The sequence below is a fragment of the Mizuhopecten yessoensis genome, unplaced genomic scaffold (genome assembly GCF_002113885.1).
Source record: "Mizuhopecten yessoensis strain PY_sf001 unplaced genomic scaffold, ASM211388v2 scaffold775, whole genome shotgun sequence".
NCBI classification, from domain to species: Eukaryota; Metazoa; Mollusca; class Bivalvia; order Pectinida; family Pectinidae; genus Mizuhopecten; species Mizuhopecten yessoensis.
This window is the reverse complement of record NW_018403715.1, coordinates 593,668-614,843: the sequence shown is the minus strand read 5'-3', so window position 1 is coordinate 614,843 and position 21,176 is coordinate 593,668. Positions and strand designations below refer to the sequence as shown.

Here is a 21,176-nt window from a genome sequence, read left to right as displayed (position 1 = left end):
ATAATGTTATTGTCAATCAAGTTTCAAGTTGGGAGGTAGAGTTTATTATGGTGGCATCTGGGTGGTATTAAAAGGTCGCATGCGACTATTAGTACAATATCAAACGCCTGGGGAAACACATAATTTATACGCAACCATACACGGTTATTTTTTCCTTGAGTTTAAATATCAATTTTAGCCTTAGTAAAATGCCAAATTTAAGATAAAAGCTAAACAGCGTTGATTGTCCTAGAATGTCAACCGAACAACATGTGTTAAGTAGGTAAAAGGTCTATAAAACTGTCAGCATGACATCAAAGGACTATTTATCTCAAACAAATCGCCTTTTTACTTCACATTAAACTTCAGACTTCCTTGTGAATAGTAACGCTGTTAAGTTAAGATAATCAATACATGTAACCCCATCTTATGATAATTATTCCGTGATAGTATCTAATCTTAAACAGTGTGATAATGGTCCACCATTGCTATCGAAATCACAAGGTTCTGCCATATCGTCATGCGTAATACACAAAGCCCGGATTGTCTGGCCACTTCCCCGCCGATTGCCTCACGCTTGGGTACAATCCGACAAAGAAATGAGGTTCGAAGTGCGTACGGAATTGTAGTTAAGACATAACGCGTAAAGGAATTAGTCGTATTAAGCATTGCAAGCTTCATAACAGGTTAAACATCCAAATCCTATTAACCAATTTTTTTTTTTTTTTACAAAATTATATTTTTTACGAAACGAAATATCATCAAATGTCAAATCAATTATCAGTTATCAAAACAATTAGACCCGTAAAAATCGTATTAAGATATTTGTTTAACGATTGTATACAAATAGATCTGCACTCCACTGTGCGTTAATAGTTCTGTCGAGGTTAGTGTTTTTTGAACACTATAGGATCAGTTGTTATTGGATCATGTCGAGTTAAAATCGTCTTGTGATATATTGGGAATAGGCTCGAGGAAATTTAGATACTATCATAGAAACACGTGTTCCTAACGTTATGTGAACATCGTAAGGGGAGGTCGAACGTACCTCCAACGTGTGTAAGCTGGTGTGATGTTGAGACAGTAAACACGGGGGGGGGGGGGGGGGGGGCCNGAGGAAGGGCGACAGTAGGTGGAATAACAACCGTAGCGAGGTGAGGGAAGTGTACAAGTTCCCAAACGATTGGTCGTTGTTACATGTATCATGTTTGCTTAAGTCGAGTTAGATAAATATTTCGATCGGGAACATTTTTCTGCATAACGATTGTGTAATATCTAGAAAAGATACGTATGTTTTTTTCAAGAAATATATATAATATATTTTTCCAATCGGGGAAACAACTGCCAATGACGTCATAAAAAAAGGGTTACGTGACGTCTTAATCAAAATTATCAAATCTTATATAGGCTGTTACCCACTTACTCAAAATGTTTACCAACTCCGAGCAAGTTTAGCCAACGGGTCAGACGTGATTAACGTATAATGGTTATTGGGGAAATGGTGACGGCGGAAAGTGATCTTATTACGAGAAATTGAAGCCCTTAGCGAGGACTTTGTCTAGTTATACGGGAGGGTGACCAAACAGTATAGAGAACATACAGATGGGATTAGCAAGGGTAGGTGAAATTCAGTAAAGAGGGAAAGTGATGAAAGATATCAAAGGTTGACCAGAGTGAAAAAGGAGGACAATCATTGAAAGGAAAAATGATAATTGACCATTGAGAGATATAGAGCATGAAAGAGAAGGAGGCTATCAAAGTGAAACGAGGACAGGACAGTTGCAGAGAAAATAAATTGAAACAGACGGCAATGAGGGTGGGCAAACATAACGGGGCCAAAATGGGCATGGGGAATGGAGGAATGATAAGTTCAGAGAGGGATAAAAGACAGGAGAGTAAAAATGAAAGACGATCAAAGTGAGGGCTGACATTAGAAACAAGAGGCCAATGTAGAAGGACGGTTCATACAAGAGAATAGAGGAGAAGAGGACAACCAACGGAAAACAAATGTGAGACAACCAAAGTGAAAAAGGATCAGCAAAAAGGGGGCAGGGCAAAGGGATTGCAACCAAAGGAAAGCCAGGAGGACAGCAACAAAGAACCGGGATCGACAAGCAATGGAGGACCGCCTTCAGAAAAAAGTGAATAGGAACGGAGAGCTAACAATGAAGAGAGTAGGAGAGTCGGAGAGAAGAAGCAATGAGAGACGAAATACCGAGGAAGAAACGACCAAAAGAATAAAAACGAAGAGAAGGCAAAGCTATGTTATTAAAAGGTAAAGATGATAGAAAAAGTGTGAATGAATGATTTATGACTATAGGAGGGATAAACGGCCATGGGGAGAAAGGGGCAATGGTAAAAGGAGGACTGCAAGAGTAAGAACGGGGGGATAGACATTAAGAGATGGATTGGGAGAGGTTGTGGTGTGGTTCCTTTGGTTTCTTTGCGTTTAACGTCCTATAAACAGATATGGTCATTTAAGGAAGAAGATGTACCAGGTTTTGATGATGGAAGAAAACCAGAGTGACGGAAGAAAATTACCGACCTGCGGCTAGTACTTGGCGACTGATCCACGTGGGTTAAACCTGCGACCAAGTGGTTGAGAGCTAATGATCGTAGAAGATAAATCCGGGAGAAAAGAAGCAACGGAGAAGGGATGCCTACTATCGAAAGCAATGCAAGCAACCACAGGGACAGTAACTGAGGTCAAAGAGAGGGAACATGTGTATAGTAGAAGGAAAGGCGACTATAGAGATTAAATGCATTTAGTCATAGAGAGGGAACATGTGTATAGCAGAAGGAAAGGCGACTATAGAGATTAAATGCATTTAATCATAGAGAGGGAACATGTGTATAGCAGAAGGAAAGGCGGCTATAGAGATTAAATACATTTAGTCATCGAGAGGGAACATGTGTATAGCAGAAGGAAAGGCGACTATAGAGATTAAATACATTTAGTCATAGAGAGGGAACATGTGTATAGTAGAACGAAAGGCTAATATAGAGACTAAATACATTTAGTCATAGAGAGGGAACATGTGTATAGTAGAAGGACAGGGGACTATAGAGATTAAATACATTTAGTCATAGAGAGGGAACATGTGTATAGTAGAAGGAAAGGCGACTATAGAGATTAAATACATTTAGTCATAGAAAGGGAACATGTGTATAGTAGAAGGAAAGGCGACTGTAGAGATTAAATACATTTAGTCATAGAGAGGGAACATGTGTATAGTAGAAGGACAGGCGACTATAGAGATTAGATACATTTAGTCATAGAGAGTGAGCATGTGTATAGTTGAAGGAAAGGCGACTAAAGAGATTAAATACATTTAGTCATAGAGAGGGAACATGTGTATAGTTGAAGGAAAGGCGACTATAGAGATTAAATACATTAAGTCATAGAGAGGGAACATGTGTATAGTAGAAGGACAGGCGACTATAGAGATCAGATACATTTAGTCACAGAGAGGGAACATGTGTATAGTAGAAGGACAGGTGACTATAGAGTTTAAATACATTTAGTCATAGAGAGGGAACATGTGTATAGTAGAAGGACAGGCGACTATAGAGATTAGATACATTTAGCCATAGAGAGGGAACATGTGTATAGTAGAAGGAAAGGCGACTATAGAGATTAAATGCATTTAGTCAAAGAGAGGGAACATGTGTATAGTAGAAGGAAAGGCGACTATAGAGTTTAAATACATTTAGTCATAGAGAGGGAACATGTGTATAGTAGAAGGACAGGCGACAATAGAGATTAAATACATTTAGTCATAGAGAGGAAACATGTGTATAGTAGAAGGACAGGCGACTTTATAGACTAAATACATTTAGTCATAGAGAGGAAACATGTGTATAGTAGAAGGAAAGGCGACTGTAGAGATTAAATACTTTTAGTCATAGAGAGATGAAATGAGAGTTGATTATAGAGAGGACGGAGCTACTGAAGAATAGACGGAAACCATAATGAACAAATCGAAAGGTGACAATTTAGAAGAGATCGCAAAGGTAAATAGTGATTGCTATTGTTGAACAAGGAGGTAAGCCATCGAAAGGGGGAAGGATTCATACGGATACGGGTTATTAGTGGAATCAATGGGCTGATGGCATAAGGGGCTACAAATAAAGGGTTGTATATGGGAGTAGGGAAATCGCAACCATGATATCATGGGAGGGTAGGAAGAATAGGTGATGTAGAAGGGTACATTTGGTATAGGAAGTAGCATTTAGCGGATTTTGACCACAGACAGATGAGAGTCTTAAGACGTGGGAAATGAGACAAAAGATAGTGTACCACTAAAACTGTCTTTATAAGCATAACGAACTGCGGATCAAGTGAATAGCATGTACTGTATTGTATTTTAAACAAAGTGTTTGCATTTCCCTAGTAGTGATGATCAGTTCGTTCTTCTACGAAACGATTCCTAAAGAGAAACGTAAATCAGTAACTGTTATGACTCTTTTCTGCTTTTACACGATTAAAAAACATTTTGAAAAACGACGTACTTATTACTTTTCCAACGTCATTCATATGACGTCATAACCCTTCAACTCACTCCACTCTCCTTGGCCACATATAAGCATTAAATAAAAGGAAAATTTTGTTATTGGTCAATATACGCGTACAAATTTAATAAAACCGTCGACACGTTTCGATAACCGAACACAGAATATTTAAAACCGCAATATTTCTCAGTACGTGTAAATTGCGTTTCAACATTGCACAGCCAAGTTACATAACATATTCCTTCGTTCAGTGTAAAAGGATAATAAAAGTCTTGGGTAGGAACAAACAGGTTATTTATCAATCGTTGCACTTACATAATGGTGGTACTTACTGACAACAACACGACCATCGCAAGGCAAAAGCCTGTGGAAGTACAGTGAAGAATCTTGACAACAGTTTAACGATTTTGTTTGAAGTTATAATTGCAACTCAACAAGTAAAATTTTAATACTTACTAAGCGCAGATACATATGTTCAATGCTTAAAAGTAATCAATATTCTGTTTCCTGAAACTAACATCAACAATGAAGGAAACGTCTGCAAGTTTTTTCCCTAATGCAAACATATGTGTAGCTGGTGTACAGGGGATGCATATAGTAAGCATGAAATCATTATAGGGAGATGGTTCGTTTACCGGAATATACTAAGTGAGATCGTTTGGAATGCGAACATAAGCCAACATCCCAAAAATAAAATAATAAAAATGGATGGATGGATTGAAAAGATGACAACAAATATACTCATAGCAATATACCCATAGCATTTATATATAGCAATATTTGAAAAAATATGATACTGCATGGTATTAGAGAGGTTTGATCATATGCATTCTAATCAGGGCGAATTTGTGACAAATAAAACGGTCACTTCATTTTTTATTATCATTTTTTTTTAAACGTACAAGTTATTGAAATAACTGCGTGAGCTAAGGGTCTGACGGGACAAGTTGGTTAAGTGTATTTTTATGTTTTTCTAACACAAGTAGCTACATGTATTAATGTTAACGCACTAGACAAATGAGGACTCATCAATGTCGGCATTGTATCGAGATAAAACAAATAATAACGTAAACGTTATGACATGATCGTGTCTGATATTACTTCTTCGTGACTAGGAATTTGTTAAAACCAGATCAGATTATTTAATGATATATTTTTTTCAATAATGTACATGGAGAAAATATCGTGCCAAAAAATCGGAAATCAATTAATCACTAAAAAAACATAGTCTGAACAGCTAATAACACAGTGGTACATGCAATATCGACAAGTCTTGGTTTCTTGAAAACAAATAAATTTCAAAACCGTTAAATACGTGTATGAACATCAATAATCGTTCCTTGTGGTTAAATTTATGCGATTTGACGTAGGTATGTTATATTAGTTTTGAAAATAAAATCCTGGTAAATTTCTATCCAAGAGTTAATAGTTTAACTGTACAGTCGTCAATTCTACATATAACTGGTATACATGTAAATGAATGAACGCTTCATAGTCACTAATACACCTCCCTTTAGACACGCACATTACTTAATTAACATTACTTAATTGATATTACTTAATTGACATTACTTAATTGATATTACTTAATTGACATTACTAAATTGATATTACTTAATTGACATTACTTAATTGACAAACCATATCATAAAGCTATTTGCAACGCCGCGCTGGATCGTATTTCGGGGGAGATGATATCTAGAGGGATGGAAGGGAATGATCACACATTTTGACAAACAAAGTTTTTTTTTCTGATAAAGCATTGTCTGATAAAGTATTTTCAGATAAGATTCGTCTCATGCAGATTAGTGGGAGATAAAGCATCGTCTGATATAGAATCACGTGATGAAGTTTTGTGTGACAAAGCATTGTCTGAAATCTATGTTAGACACCAATTTGTAGTATAAAACTGAATTAGATTTGTCACATAGAGCATTGTTTGAAAAAGCTTGGACAGAAAACACTTTATCCCACATATAATTGTCTGGTAAATATTGGAGAGATAAAAAAATGTTTGATAAAACTTGGTAAGATAAGGCACTGTCTGACAAAAGCATTAGCAGATACCGAGTTGTCAGATAAACGTTTGTTTGATAATGGTTGGCTAGATAAAGCGTTGTCACATATAGTATTGTCTGATGGAGCATTCTCAGATCATTATTTGATAAAACATTGATAAGACACCGTCTGATAAAAGAATGTCAGAACTGATTTGTCGGATAAAACCTTGATAAGGTATTGTAGGATATATCATTCACTCTTAAATTATAACCTAAGAGTCGACTGTTATTCATGTTTATTAAAACAACCCTGCGTTGTAATTTTTTGTTATTTTCCATATTTTACATTCCTAAGTAACTTTCAAACCACCAACGTGACAACTTATTTATCAAGGATTATTTTTCTCCAGCTGAATTAACATCTTCCTAAACTCTATCGAACCGGTCTATTCTTCGTTGCTCTTCCATTTCCATGTATAGATAAAAAGAAGCTTAAGGTTATTTATCATAATTTGTTATTGTTTTTCGGTAAAATAAAACTCGTTTAAAGAATGACACCTTATTTTTTTTCGTGGTGACAAACAAGGAGAGAGATGTAAGCATAAATGTCATGTGATACAAGAATATCTAATCAGAATATGTATCAGTAGATTGTGCGAAATTATACGAATTATAATGTATCGCCAGACAGTGTAAAGACATAGTGTCACAATATATAGTTGTACAATTACCGGAAATGGATGATAGTATTTTCAATAATTATTTATTACTTAGTGTGTACTTCATTATTTAATCAGTATTATCAGTACAATAAAGAACCCATTCAACTGCATTACTTTATAAACAAGCCAATATCCCTATACAATTAAATTCAACACTTATCATTTCAGCAAGAATTCATAGCCACGCAGGTAAACTATCTCAGAAGATGTCGTTATTTTCAATGTCACCAGATATTCACATAAATATAAATGTGTTCTGTTTGGTAATGTTTCACAGAAAATAAATCCTATTGCTTCTTTTACTATTAGAGCTTCACATTTTCAGAAAGCATTTGTTGCTAAAATGAACACAGTATACAGCAATCGCAATGCATTTATGTTCAGCTTCAGATACTTGAAACTGATTATCGAATAGATCTGATCTTGCTATTTGTTGTTGATAAATGACAGCTGATTATCGAATAGGTCTGATCTTGCTATTTGCTGTTGGTAAATGACGGCTGATTATCGAATAGATCTGATCTTGCTATTTGCTTTTGGTAAATGACAGCTGATTATCGAATAGATCTGATCTTGCTATTTGCTGTAGGTAATGACAGCTGATTATCGAATAGATCTGATCTTGCTATTTGCTATTGGTAAATGACAGCTAATAATCGAATAGATCTGATCTTGCTATTTGCTGTTGGTAAATGACAGCTGATAATCGAATAGATCTGATCTTGCTATTTGCTGTTGGTAAATGACAGCTGATTATCGAATAGAACTGATCTTGCTATTTGCTGTTGGTAAATGACAGCTGATTATCGAATAGATCTGATCTTTCTATTTGCTGTAGGTAATGACAGCTGATTATCGAATAGATCTGATCTTTCTATTTGCTGTAGGTAATGACAGCTGATTATCGAATAGATCTGATCTTGCTATTTGCTATTGGTAATTGACAGCTGATTATCTATTGGTAATTGACAGCTTATTATCTATTGGTTATTGACAGCTGATTATCTATTGGTAAGTGACAGCTGATTATCTATTGGAAAATGACAGCTGATTATCTATTGGTAATTGACAGCTTATTATCTTTTGGAAATTGACAGCTGATTATCGAATAGATCTGATCTTGCTATTTTCTATTGGTAAATGACAGCTAATAATCGAATAGATCAGATCTTGCTATTTGCTGTTGGTAAATGACAGCTGATTATCGACTAGATCTGATCTTGCTATTTGCTATTGGTAATTGACAGCTGATTATCTAATAAATATTAACATGCGATTTTCTATTGGTAAATGACAGCTGATTATCTATTGGTAATTGACAGCTGATTATCGAATAGATCTGATCTTGCTATTTGCTATTGGTAATTGACAGCTGAGTATCTATTGGTAAGTGACAGCTGATTATCTATTGGTAAGTGACAGCTGATTATCTATTGGTAAATGACAGCTGATTATCTATTGGTAAGTGACAGCTGATTATCTATTGGTAAGTGACAGCTGATTTTAGAATGACTCGGTCATTGTAGTGTCCTGTGTTAACCCGTATGATTGATATTCCTTAATCAGATTTTAAAACTTTTGGCTTTAGGTATAAAAAAGAGCTTAAACTGGTCGTATCATGCAGTTATCATAAGATCACAGTATGACGTCATGTGAAAACGGTTTATTAAGTTCAAACTTATCTAGATTCAGGCGTCAACAAGATCTTATTTGTGTACTTTCAATTTTTAAGGTCCACATACATGTACTATAATTCCGTCCTCCAGTACACCATTCTACAAAACAAGAAAGAATTCGAAGACGATTTAAATCTGACATTTATATAGTTTATTACATTGCGTTTAAGCTTGTTGTTGCTCATTATTTTAAAAAATGGCTGTGCATTAACTTATATATTATATATACCCTTATCTTAACATAAATGGTATGTTAGAAAAGCAAATTAGAAAAAGGCAGACCAGACAGAAGCTTAATGCAGAGTTTAGTCTACAGTTTTAATTTCTCTATAGAGCGATTAAAACTATTTTAAATTAAAATTTCGTTGAAAATATATATTTCCAACGAGTGTTGTTATACGTACGTCTGAAATTTAAATAATATCATCCATCAGTTATTGCTTTTGTGACGATAAAGATGAGCAAAGATATCCTAATAATGATTTGGAATTCTGTTTAAATTAACCCTCCCCAACTTCCGCCGGCTTACGAGTCCGTCTCTATAGCAACAGCCAGTACAACAATAATCAAAAACGTATAATGTGTAAAAATACATAGTTTTCGTAATCGATGTACACGCAAAGTTTAATAAACAAATAAGATCGGATAGACACTTTAAAATAAAACTTTCTTTAAAATACGAAAAAAATGTAGACAAAACAAGCGGAAGTGAAATGTTCGCAACAACTCCCAAATTCCGAATTTGAAAAATGGATACATGCGGACAACTAGTGCACAGCTTGGAACGAGCCAAATGAAAAAATGTAATACTTGTATTGTCTACTAAACAATGCAATCTTACACACAATGAAGATATTAATTTAAAAGATGTCTTCTGTTTACTCAAGAACTGTGAAACTATCGTTTCCTTGCATTATCTGCCTTGTATTTTCCCCAGAGTTCAACTGGTAAAAATATAGGAATGTCAACAACCGATGTGACATCAAACAAAAGGAAAATACAAATCATCATTTCTTCCTGGAAAGATTGATTTATGAAGTGTGCGAAAACAGCGTTCTTGTTACAATTAGTTTCGTAAAAAGCTAATACATATTGAAAGGATTTGACACAACCAATAACCAAAGTAAAAAAGAATTCACAAAAATTACATTACATTTCAAAGAACAGCACAATCTACAGTACAGCTGCAAATAAAATATTTCTTCATAAACTTTTCCCATGATCGACTAACATCAATCTGCTGATTCTAAAGAAATGTTGTATTTCACATCATGCAATCAACAACCGCACAACAGAGTTATCGTTTATAATCACTTGCAACGTAGCTATCTCATTGTTATATATAAACGATTATAATTACTGTTTATATTGTTTATGTTGTATGTGGGGTACTATAACGGTGACAAGACAAACATGATCATAACATCTGGTAAATATTATTATTGTCGTGTGTTCAGTTATTAAATGGCGTGAGGAAAAGGAAATTATGATGTACCTCGTGGTATCATATCATAATAAACGTTAACCGACATAATTTTTCCCTATAATTATCGAACAATGTCTCTTCAAAAAGTGATGAAGTAAAGCAGGTCTACTTCAGTGTTGTATCGTATGTTGAGTCGAGATATTTCCTTTACAGATCAATTACCGTATTTTATCCAATAAAATTAAAATAGTATATCTAACAATATTACACTAGAACTCTTGAGCAGGATCGTTTACCCTATCTTATCGTTTGAAATCAATCTAATGAATGGATGTCATTTCGCCACTACAGTGCTAGACTATGATAATATAAATAATACCTAAATTCGATATCATTTATAAAACACAATACAGTCATTCGCGAGAAAATAATGAGAACTTATTGGTACTTTTTAAAGAGAGCTTGCATATGACCCCATTACCCATTTTACTAAGAATTATTAGTTTTAAAACTCATCAAATGAAATTGAAACATTGTAACAAGTACATAGTCATGAACGACACTTTCCTGTAATCCTAGTTAATTACTATATATTTATACATGGTATTGAAAAAATAAAACGAGACAAAAAATAGGATGTCGAATCATAGGTTAAGGGTAACAAATATATAATAAAGTTAATTAATACCTTAAATACCAAAAACGATATATAAAGACATACCCAGCCTTGGTTACATGTTAAAGAACTAATGAAATTGTATGCATGTATTAAAAATGAAGATAGAAAAATATATAATTATTATTATTATGAGTGACGTCAAAATTAGTACTGTAAATTCTCAATAATAAAACAGCTGGTTTTATGTGATCTGTTACTATCCTATTCCAATAACACCACACTGTGGTGCCCCCAATAGTTTATGTGCCGACAGGGTCATTAGTAAGCCCTGTAGACCGTTTGACAGTAATTGTCACGGTATAGACGTCGACAAGGATCTAAAACATCAAAACAATACTAAAAATCACATTCTTTTTTCATGGCTATCATGGTATAAATGAACATCACGATAAAGATAAATTCTTCCTGGTATTTAAACTTGAGATAACAAATACTCACCTGAAATGATAAGAGTCCACTTCATGCTTGTTTTCATTCTGCACTTTTTTAATTTGAACTCATATGGCATTAATTACCCGCCAAACGATATGTCGTCTGCTGACTTTCGTCCTGTTCGCTAGGGATGATGGGCTATGTCCATCAATGACTCGTCTTCTTCTGTTATCAATCGTTGAATAGCCTAGGGGGTGCTCAGAAGGAAAAAAACGAAGATGACTGCAGGTATATTTCCTCTGTGTGTGTGACAGTAAGGTGCTTGACATCAGTGATTCGTTGAAACGTTCAACACTTGTTTCCCAATAATATTCCTTAGAGTTTATAGGAAGCTGAACTAAACACACTCGATTGTATTATTTCCTTACTGCCGCCAGTGTCGACCACAAACTTTCCCGCCCTCCATTTGTTTATCCAAAGTAGCTTCACAGACATTGACTTACGCTGCACGCCACCTGAAATGTAAGAGTGTATTCCCGACGAATTGGAGGAAAGAAATATACACCGTTTCTTTTTCTGACTTAATTTACCCTTTGATGTACAATCGTTTATAAGTTGTTACTGTCAAATACTGACACCTACACACAAACATAGAGGCTATCGATGCTAACCAGTTTTTTCGTTTGCGATGGAATTCATCTAACTGAGTTTTAGGATATCTTTTGTAATATAGAGGGAAGCCAATTTACTTGCGTGAATGCGACTAGCTGCCTTAGTGTCTCCTGGATAAGACCAAAATAATAGTCGCCGTCGGTGTCCCTCTCCCGTATTGTTGATAGGCTGTGGCCACGTGCTGGCGCTGAGCAGACGGTCATGAATGCTAAGTTTATTTTCAATTGAATGAAATCTCCAGGATTTGTTCTGGATAAATGACTACCGATTCATACAATTTGTTACATCAAAATATTTTCCATTGAAGAAAAAAATCGGGAAAAAATTATAGTTATTTTTCTGTATCAAACACTTTGAATATTTGTTAGTATTTATTTCAAAGGGAGTGAAACTTGTAACGCCCACAGTATATCAGGCGCTTGTAAAGACAGACGTGTTCATAAACGTAGCTTTGAATCTGAAAATCTTTCCCCTTAATGGGCCGATACCATCTACAATTACGCTGATCATAGCCACTAATCTGCCGACTAACACGCCAGCGCGCAGCTACACTTGTACACAGTAACCACACAATGGGTCATCAACTCACTAGCTAAAGGTAAGCCCCAAGATCAATTCTCTACGGCGAAATGTTTTATCCATTTTTATGATCTTTGGAATCTAAAAATATACTGTTTTCAAATTAAATCTATTATACATCGCGTTGATTGACGTAGCTATAATAGAGAAGAAATTTATTCATCCGCTTATCATAGACTTGTAAAGTTGTGGCAAAACCTACAGTATTGAATAGCCGGGGTTTAGGGCCAACAAACCATTACTGTCACACGAAATGCTTTGAAACCAGTAATTTACTTTATGTTTAAATTCCGTTTGTGAGTTAACAGCAAAGCTAAATGATATTACATCAACTTAGGAAACCGACCGATGTAGTATCTTGGGATGGTTTTAACAAGGACAGATTGAATTTCATTGTTTTCACTTGTAGTTAATTTTCACAAACTTAAGTTAGGAAATGAAAAACAATTTAAAGATCCGTTATTGTTAAGGATATCTTTCATCTTGAGAGTATACTGCCTTTAGCAATATTTTATGTACAAACAGCTTAAACACCGGTCGGCGCTGCTTGTGAGTTGAGTACACCAACCTGGTTCTGTGTCTATACTTTGTTATTTTTAAATGTTCATTTTCAATTTGCTTCCTTCCAGAATGAAATAGAATTTAGATTGATGTTCTCGGTAAAAAATTATGCTATCCACATCGTATTACAGAAGTAAGGTGTAGGTAGACGTTTTTTATTCAAATATAATCAACAACTGTCGTAGAATGCGCTTTTCATTACTGAATACGTTAAAACAAAATTAATTTATAGCAAAAATAAATCTAAAATAACGAAAAAACGTCTCACTCCGGAGTCAGTACTACTTACCTTTTCTGCACTAGTTTCTGTACAAAATTCGTAGATTTAAAATCCAAAGTTACGAACCACCACTGATTACAGTGCCGTCGTATTTAAAGGAAATAAAACAGACAATTGCAGACTACAACCGATGGCGAAAAGTGTCAAACGGAACATCCGTATATAACAGTGTTCCACGCCAACCAATACAGGAAGTGCTGAAATTCCAGTTTTCTAGAATTATCCATGTTTCTTGCGAAAATCAATTTAGAAATGAATCACAACTTTATATACTGTACACGTAACTAATTATTTATACCTTAATTCTCATTTTACATCCAGGTATAGCAAAGCTACAAACAAGAATATTGTGTAATAATCCATCCGTTCATTTTCCAATTGGGCACATTCCGGAATACGACACCTAAAATTATCACTTTTTGAACAGTCGTTCTTGACTCAATCAAGACGAAATAGACGAACACATTAAAGTTCTATTCAACGATTTTGTATCATTTATATATCACTTTTAAATCAAGTGTTATTGTTTGTTCGGGAGAAACATAGAGCAGTGTACTTAAGCGATACAAGTCTCATGTGATACTCCTCCAAGCGTCCGTTCGAACAATTCTTTTGAAATTACGTTCCCTGATAATGCGACTGTTTGACATAAGAAGTAAAAACTCGGTTCACACCGCTATATTGGGCAGGATTGTATGACCCCTTAACCTTCTACGGAGCAGTAGTTAGTGTATCCTCGATACTTGGGAATTGCCGAAAGCAACAAGATGTGTCCACGATAGTCGGGAAAACCTTTACACAGATCACTGATTGACTTGGGGTCTCGTCCTTTAAGTATTGTCAGCTTAACACGATAGATGGACAAGCGTCACCAAACATACATATTTGTAAACATGTAATGAAACAATCAGTCAATAGTTTGCATATGGTGTAAGGTCGAATCAAGTTAATTAAGAAACATTAACTTGATATATGATAATCCGTCCATTGATACGTTATGGAGAGTGTTTTGCTGACTGGACAGAAGCCTGTAAATGATCAAGAGACGATCTAGATCTGTTGGGGGTAATTACTGAAGTAAGGCGACCCTGGAGAATAACGGGACACTTATTTCACATGAGTAAAGAACCCGTCAATTCATGATACAAATGGCCGCTTATACACTTCAGAATAACAGGCAGAGGGGAGAGGAACACATCTCAATGTTTTTGTCGTTTTGTCTCGGAATAATTTGTATAATGTCAACATGACTATTTAAACATTTGACTGTGGAGGTTCTCCCCGGACACTTTGAGAGCAAGCATTATGTTAACAGAGTTTAAATGGACTTGAGAGATGAAAGTGGCTAATTCACGATAGCATATCTTAGTATCTACAAGTACGGATCGCACTCAGCTTTCCCAGGCATTTAAAGGCGAGACATATTCTAAACACATGTAACCCCAGATACACAGAACTGTGACACTGGAGTGAAGTATTATATCTGCTATCTGTGTTTTGTACCTTTGTTTTTACCCCCTCTTCAACTTGTGTATGTTTGATCAAAACCTCTGCCGTTTCATGATTGATCTGTTAGTTGATAAAAGGGAAAAGTTTGATAAAATGTGTGTTCATTTATAGTTCTGTATAGATTAAATAATGATAAATTGCAAAATCATTTTAAGATGAAATGACGACGAAATATTTGATTGTACAAATATCTAAATATTATTAATTGTTTTGGTTTGTCATTGACGTTTAAAATACTCGGATGTTTAAAGTCAAACAGTAAATATTTGTACTTATAAACGATAAATACCAATCAGATGTAAACGTTCTATCAAGATATATATAAATATGAGGTTCATAGACATATATGTGATTTCTGTGTATTCATAACTGAGGAGAATAGCATTGCTTACAATATAAATGGAAGATTTAAAATTGCCTCGAATATATGCATCTGCTGCATCTAGGCACATGCACTTTTTTAGGGGTTATCGTTATACGTGTTTAAACCAAAACCTTTAACAATTCAAAAAGTCGTAGATAAAAGTATTCAGTCGACTCGCCAAATCATGTAGTGGAATCATCGTTATCGCAGGCTATAGCATTGCCAACAAGAAGACGCTGTCATTGCTATTCCCCGCTCGCAGTGCAAAATTTATTGAAAACATGAAACGTAAAATATAGGTTAAAATCAGCATCCGCAATATGCATTCAGTAGAGGAACCCTAGATAGACAATTGATGCAAGTATACTCAACATAGCACTTGTAGTAGGCAAGATATAAATGAGAGCGATTCTTCTTAATCAAGTGCATGAACGGACGGACGGACGGACCTCATTTCTATATCCCCTTCCAACTCGTTGAGCGGGGGATAAACACTCGTTTGAGTCGATTTAAGATGTTCTTGCACATCTGCTTATGACATTCAATAGGTGTGTCCTATCGAAATAATTCATAACAATTTCCATCATGATGTGCTGTTTCGTCTTTTCTTTGTAGTGTCAATCATATCATTTATAAAGAAGAATTGAAGTCGGCTATGCATGCGTTGTTGTATATTAATGTTAAGGACAGGAGTGATAGAGTTCATTCATCCTATTTGTTAAGCCGTTTTATTACTTATAATAGACTGACTAGATCAAACATTTATTTGTGTTTGATATAAGGTTAAGTCTACAGAGTTTGAATCGGATATTGGAAAATACACTTAAGGGGAAAATATCAGTAACATGCTCATGCTCCTCTGCAGTGTGTGTCATATACAAAACTGAGTCATTTACGGGATGTAAAATGGATGTAGCTTTTCTTAAAAATTAAACTAAAAATAGAAATGTCATTAAAACAATGACATGACATCCTTGGAAGTGAAAAGAAATATTATTTCATAAATATATATGCAATGCCTAATGTTGAATTGACCGTGTTTTTACTTTTCAGTTTCAAAGGGAGCTGTGTTCGTAGACAGGCATGAATCCTCGTAGGTACACATTCTGTTGCATTTTGTAAAATGGTCCAAGCCCAAGAATCCTCAACGTTACCTGTTCTTACAAAAATAGTCTTACGGGTTTTCTTTTGAATTGGACAAATTCGGGGAATATTTTTAGATTTTTTTATCAAGGCGTGTGATTATCAGTAAATGTTAAGTGTTGTCTCCCATGCTAATCATTTCATTGAAATTACAGAAAAGGAGAGAAATATCATTTCATTGAAAAGGAGAGAAATCTTTTTTTATAGAATGCAGAAAAAACATGTATGAATACGCAAGAATTAAATTGAAACACAGCGTCGATATGACAAGAATAAACAGGAACTGAGAAGACGCCAAAACAAAAGTAAACCACGGTGAACCAAAAGCGAAACCATTTGGTGAGACAGGTTAAACTTAAATGGAAAAAAGAGATATAACACAGCGTCAACCTAAATGGAGATATTAAACCTCAAAATTGATACGAAGAGACATCATCAAGAGCTAAGGTGACACCAAAACAAAGGAAAGACAACTTCAGGAATTGTGCTGACGACATGACAAACAAAACCACAGTAAAACAACAACAGGAACCGAGACCAAAATAGAGAAAAAAGACAATAGGAGCTGAGGTGACACCGGAAAAGGAAAGGAAAAACATGGGCATCCATAGGTGGCAACTTCCATGATGTCTCCTGCCAAACCAAAGGTACCTAGCTATCTAAAGCTTAGTGAGGAAGTCCTCAATAGACACTTCTTTAAAAATTAGGTCAGGATGTGCCTTAAACTTTTGTTATGAGCATATGCTGTGCAGAAGCGGTTTTAGAGATGTGTATGACCCCTTAACCTCACACGGAGCAATAGTTAGTTGAATGTTGTATTGAAATATTACATATCATAGGAGTCGTTCTACTTATAGTGCGTATGTAATTCACTGAGGTAAACCAGAAAGATAATCTCCATCTAGATAGAGCATCATCCATTTCATAATCTGTGTGTATATTTGAGTAGTGTGCAAAACTGGATGATTCATTGCTAATCATTAAAAGAAATAGTATATGTAAGTATCATACATACTTGACGTTTCGGTGACCGCATGATAACTTTTGTTTGCATAGAAACGGGCGTATTGATCATCTTAAAATGAAGCATCAGTGATTAACTTGAGCTGTTTTAGTTATTGTTTCCAGTAATTTTCATTATGTCTGGTTTACAGCCAATCGGACTCCATTGTCACTTTCTGTAAAAGATCAAATATGCTCTTGTAAATAGAATGTGCCGACGGGTTCCAATCGGGTGAAGGCGTCATAGGGAGAAAAATAGGAAACTTTTGCTTGGAAATTCGAACTCAAGAACACAAATAAAAATCAATGTTATTAAGTCAAATACGTTCTAGATTTTTATTTTTATTTTTTTCCCCCGTTAAAACTACCTTTATGTGAAAACTATAATGCACTAATCATTGAAAACGAAATTCCTATTACAATTGCTTCTTCTAAGTCTAAAGGTGTATCTATTGTGATGAAACATAACTGCAGGATATATTTAATTTTGGAAAAGCAATCCTCCTTATCCATGTCATGAATAAAGCGTAGAGTGAACCGTCTTAAGTAGAAACCCCTGTGTAAGTAGTGAATGGATCAACAACACGAATCTATCCTGAAACGTCTGGAGTAGCGAACCTACCGAAGCATATAATAATACATCATTTTTTCATCTGAACCCAATATTATTTCCAAGTATGGAAAGAAAGCAAGTTCTGATCATTTTGTAATGTTGAAAGTTCAGAAGGACCTAAATATCCCCTGCCACTCTCCAAAAAGGATATGCACTCTACAAAAGCTCACATAGATTATTCTCCACATACGCATTAAACTTATTTTCGATAAGGGCATGTTTATGAACTGACTAAAATTGCTCAGTTAGTGCGGAAGGTTTGCAAATTAATGGAAGCACATAATGAACAAGAAAAAAAGGGAAGTGCAAATCACTTGATCATGGTAAATATTTAAATGTAATAAGTATGCTATGCTAATATTGTTATTTAAAGCGAAGCATATAAGTAACAAAAAGTATTGACGTAACCTTTAAAAAAGTGAATAGCAATAAACGGGGAATGGTGCTTGATTTACTCCGACTGTCTACTACAAATATCGCCGACCGTCGATCTCGGAGTGGGCGCACCTGTTAAAGGGATGGATCCCAAATTGTCTGTCCTAATGAATTATCAATAATTAACAGTGAAAGGAAATTAGACTGGCGAGTAATCGTTACGAAGACATGTCTAACGCCAGCCCTTATTGACATTTCTGGCGGTCTGACCCTAGTGTGCGGTTACCGTTTAACGGGCGGATGGGTTCAGGTGGAATTGGACACACGCAATGTGTCAGTGGGTGCAGACTTTGTTAGATAATTCTACAGTGTATTATACGGGTTAAGTGTCTATGAAGAAGCTTTATGGTCACGTGACCACCCGTACGGACTTTACGAGGTACTACAGCCCAACGCGAAGATATATTCGTTTTGAAGAAAAGCGATGAAATATTGCAATTTTTAAAAATCATTATTCAATCATTTCATAGGATTACGATATTTCAAACATTTGCTTGGTATTAGCATCCTAAATAATGAACGTGAAATGGATGTCAAATTTCTATATTAGGAAGGTGATTGCTTGCTTGTTTGTTTGTTTGCTTGTTTGTAAGCTTGATTGCTAGCTTGATTGATTGATTGAATGAATGATTAACAGATTGATTGATTGATTGATTGATTGATTGATTGATTGATTAATAGATCGATGGATTTATGGGTTGAAAATGAAGACAAGAAATATTACGGTAGGAAGCATAAAGAAAAAAACACTCAGATCACTTTATCAACTTTATATTAATGTATCTGTATTGAAATTCCTTGTCAATGTTGGCTTCTGTTCTTGTGTGTCTTACATTGTACATGTCAGTCTTACCTGTTACTGTTACCTGTAGTATCAAAACGGGTGTGACCGCAAACCCCACCAACCACATTAAGTTGGTAGTCAGTACGTAGGATATGAAGAGTGAGCTTTGGTATTGATCCCATGTCCCAGCTTCATACGAAGTTAAAGATTTTGACATGAAACAAAGAAATCGACACCTCTTACATGATTGAAATACACACTCGTGCATAGAATTGTTTTTAGGGGAAATTTAGACATAAATGTATTGATTGATATATTAGAGAAATCCACACATTGTTGTATACAATTAATATATTGAGGCAATCGACACATTAATATATAGATTAATAGATGGATAATCTACACACTCGTGTATACGATTAATATATTGAGTTTTTTCACACATTGGTATGAAGATTAATGGATGGGAAATCAACACACTCGTGTATACGATTAATATATTGAGAAAATCCAACACATTGTTATATACGATTATTAAATTGGAAATCAACACACTTATGTATAGGATTTAAGATTTTAATGAAATCAAGACATTAGTATATATGATTAGTAGATGGGAACTCGTTGTATACTACAGTGTAAAAAACCATTATGATATTGGGGAAATCCAAACACAGATGTAAAAATTAACATACACATGTATATACGATTGACCATTTGGAAGGGTAAAGCCACAAACTCGTATTACATCTCTTCCATTGGCACGCTCATGTCTATGATTGATAGGTTGAGTCAGCAAACGCGTTTAACAACCTTTTGTTTAATGTGTAGTCGCACGCAAATATACATGTCCTAGGTGTACCCGCGGGTTTTCAGATGTCACAACAATGCTAGTTTGTGATAATTTTGTCAATACGTAATGTTTGAAAAAGACCTAAAGACACATAATTAATCAATTTATAATGCTTTAAAATATTTAAAAAAAAAACAACACCTTTTTAACAGAAAGGCTGAATCTTGTGTAAAGAAATCCCTGGAAATTTCAGACTTCATATATCAGGTAAAACTAGGACAGGTAAATGGGAGACATGCTAGAAGGTAATCATTGTTTGCATTGCTGATTGCTATCTACAGTATGTTAATTTCTATGATATATTCCTTAGGTCAAACCTGTATGGGATAACCTCTAGACGCACACAGTCAAGTCTGATCAACTATCATGTCCTTCATCATCCGCCCAAGTGTAAAACACAAAAATGTTAAGAACCATCGAACGTATGTTCTTATAGTGTTTAACTACTTAGTTTACTATGTTGTGCTTCACTTGCAAAGAGCAGATTTTTACTATCGGCGTTTTTCTCGGATCAAGTGAGTGTCACCTCAACTTATTTTTTATTGCAATTTGTATATTTCCACTTTAAATGTATTTTCAAACGCTAGCCTTAACAATATGTATCTTCAATAATTTGTTGAATTTGTTCCCATTAACTACATATGTTTTACATACCACAATAAACTAGATAATCTGTTTGATACACCCAAATTTACTACATTACCTGTTTGATATACCCAAATTAACTACATAATTTGTTTGATATACCCAAATGTATAGCATAATCTGTTTCATATACCCAAATTAACTACATAATCTGTTTCATATAACACGATAACCTACATTACCTGTTTGATAACCCAAATTAATTATAACTACATAATCTATTTGATATACCCAGATTTACTACATATTCTGTTTAATATACCCAAATAAACTTCATTTTCTGTTTGATATACCCCAATTAATTATTTAACTACATAATCTGTTCATATACCCCAATTACCTACATAATCTGTTTGACATACCCCAATTT

At 34.8% G+C, this 21,176-nt stretch overlaps 1 protein-coding gene across 1 annotated transcript in view; it reads right to left on the bottom strand.

Moving 5' to 3' along the window:
- The window catches only part of LOC110452627, a gene marked incomplete at its 3' end in the record, with an annotated part of 59,581 nt that extends 45,982 nt beyond the window's left edge, over positions 1–13,599 (bottom strand). Inside the window, exons 1-2 of the mRNA XM_021501262.1 lie at positions 13,468–13,599; positions 11,433–11,881 (exon numbers count right to left, since the gene is read on the bottom strand). Coding sequence (XP_021356937.1) covers positions 11,433–11,502 — 70 coding nt within the window. The remainder of the gene's footprint in view (positions 1–11,432; positions 11,882–13,467) is intronic.
- Between the last annotated feature and the right edge of the window lie 7,577 nt (positions 13,600–21,176).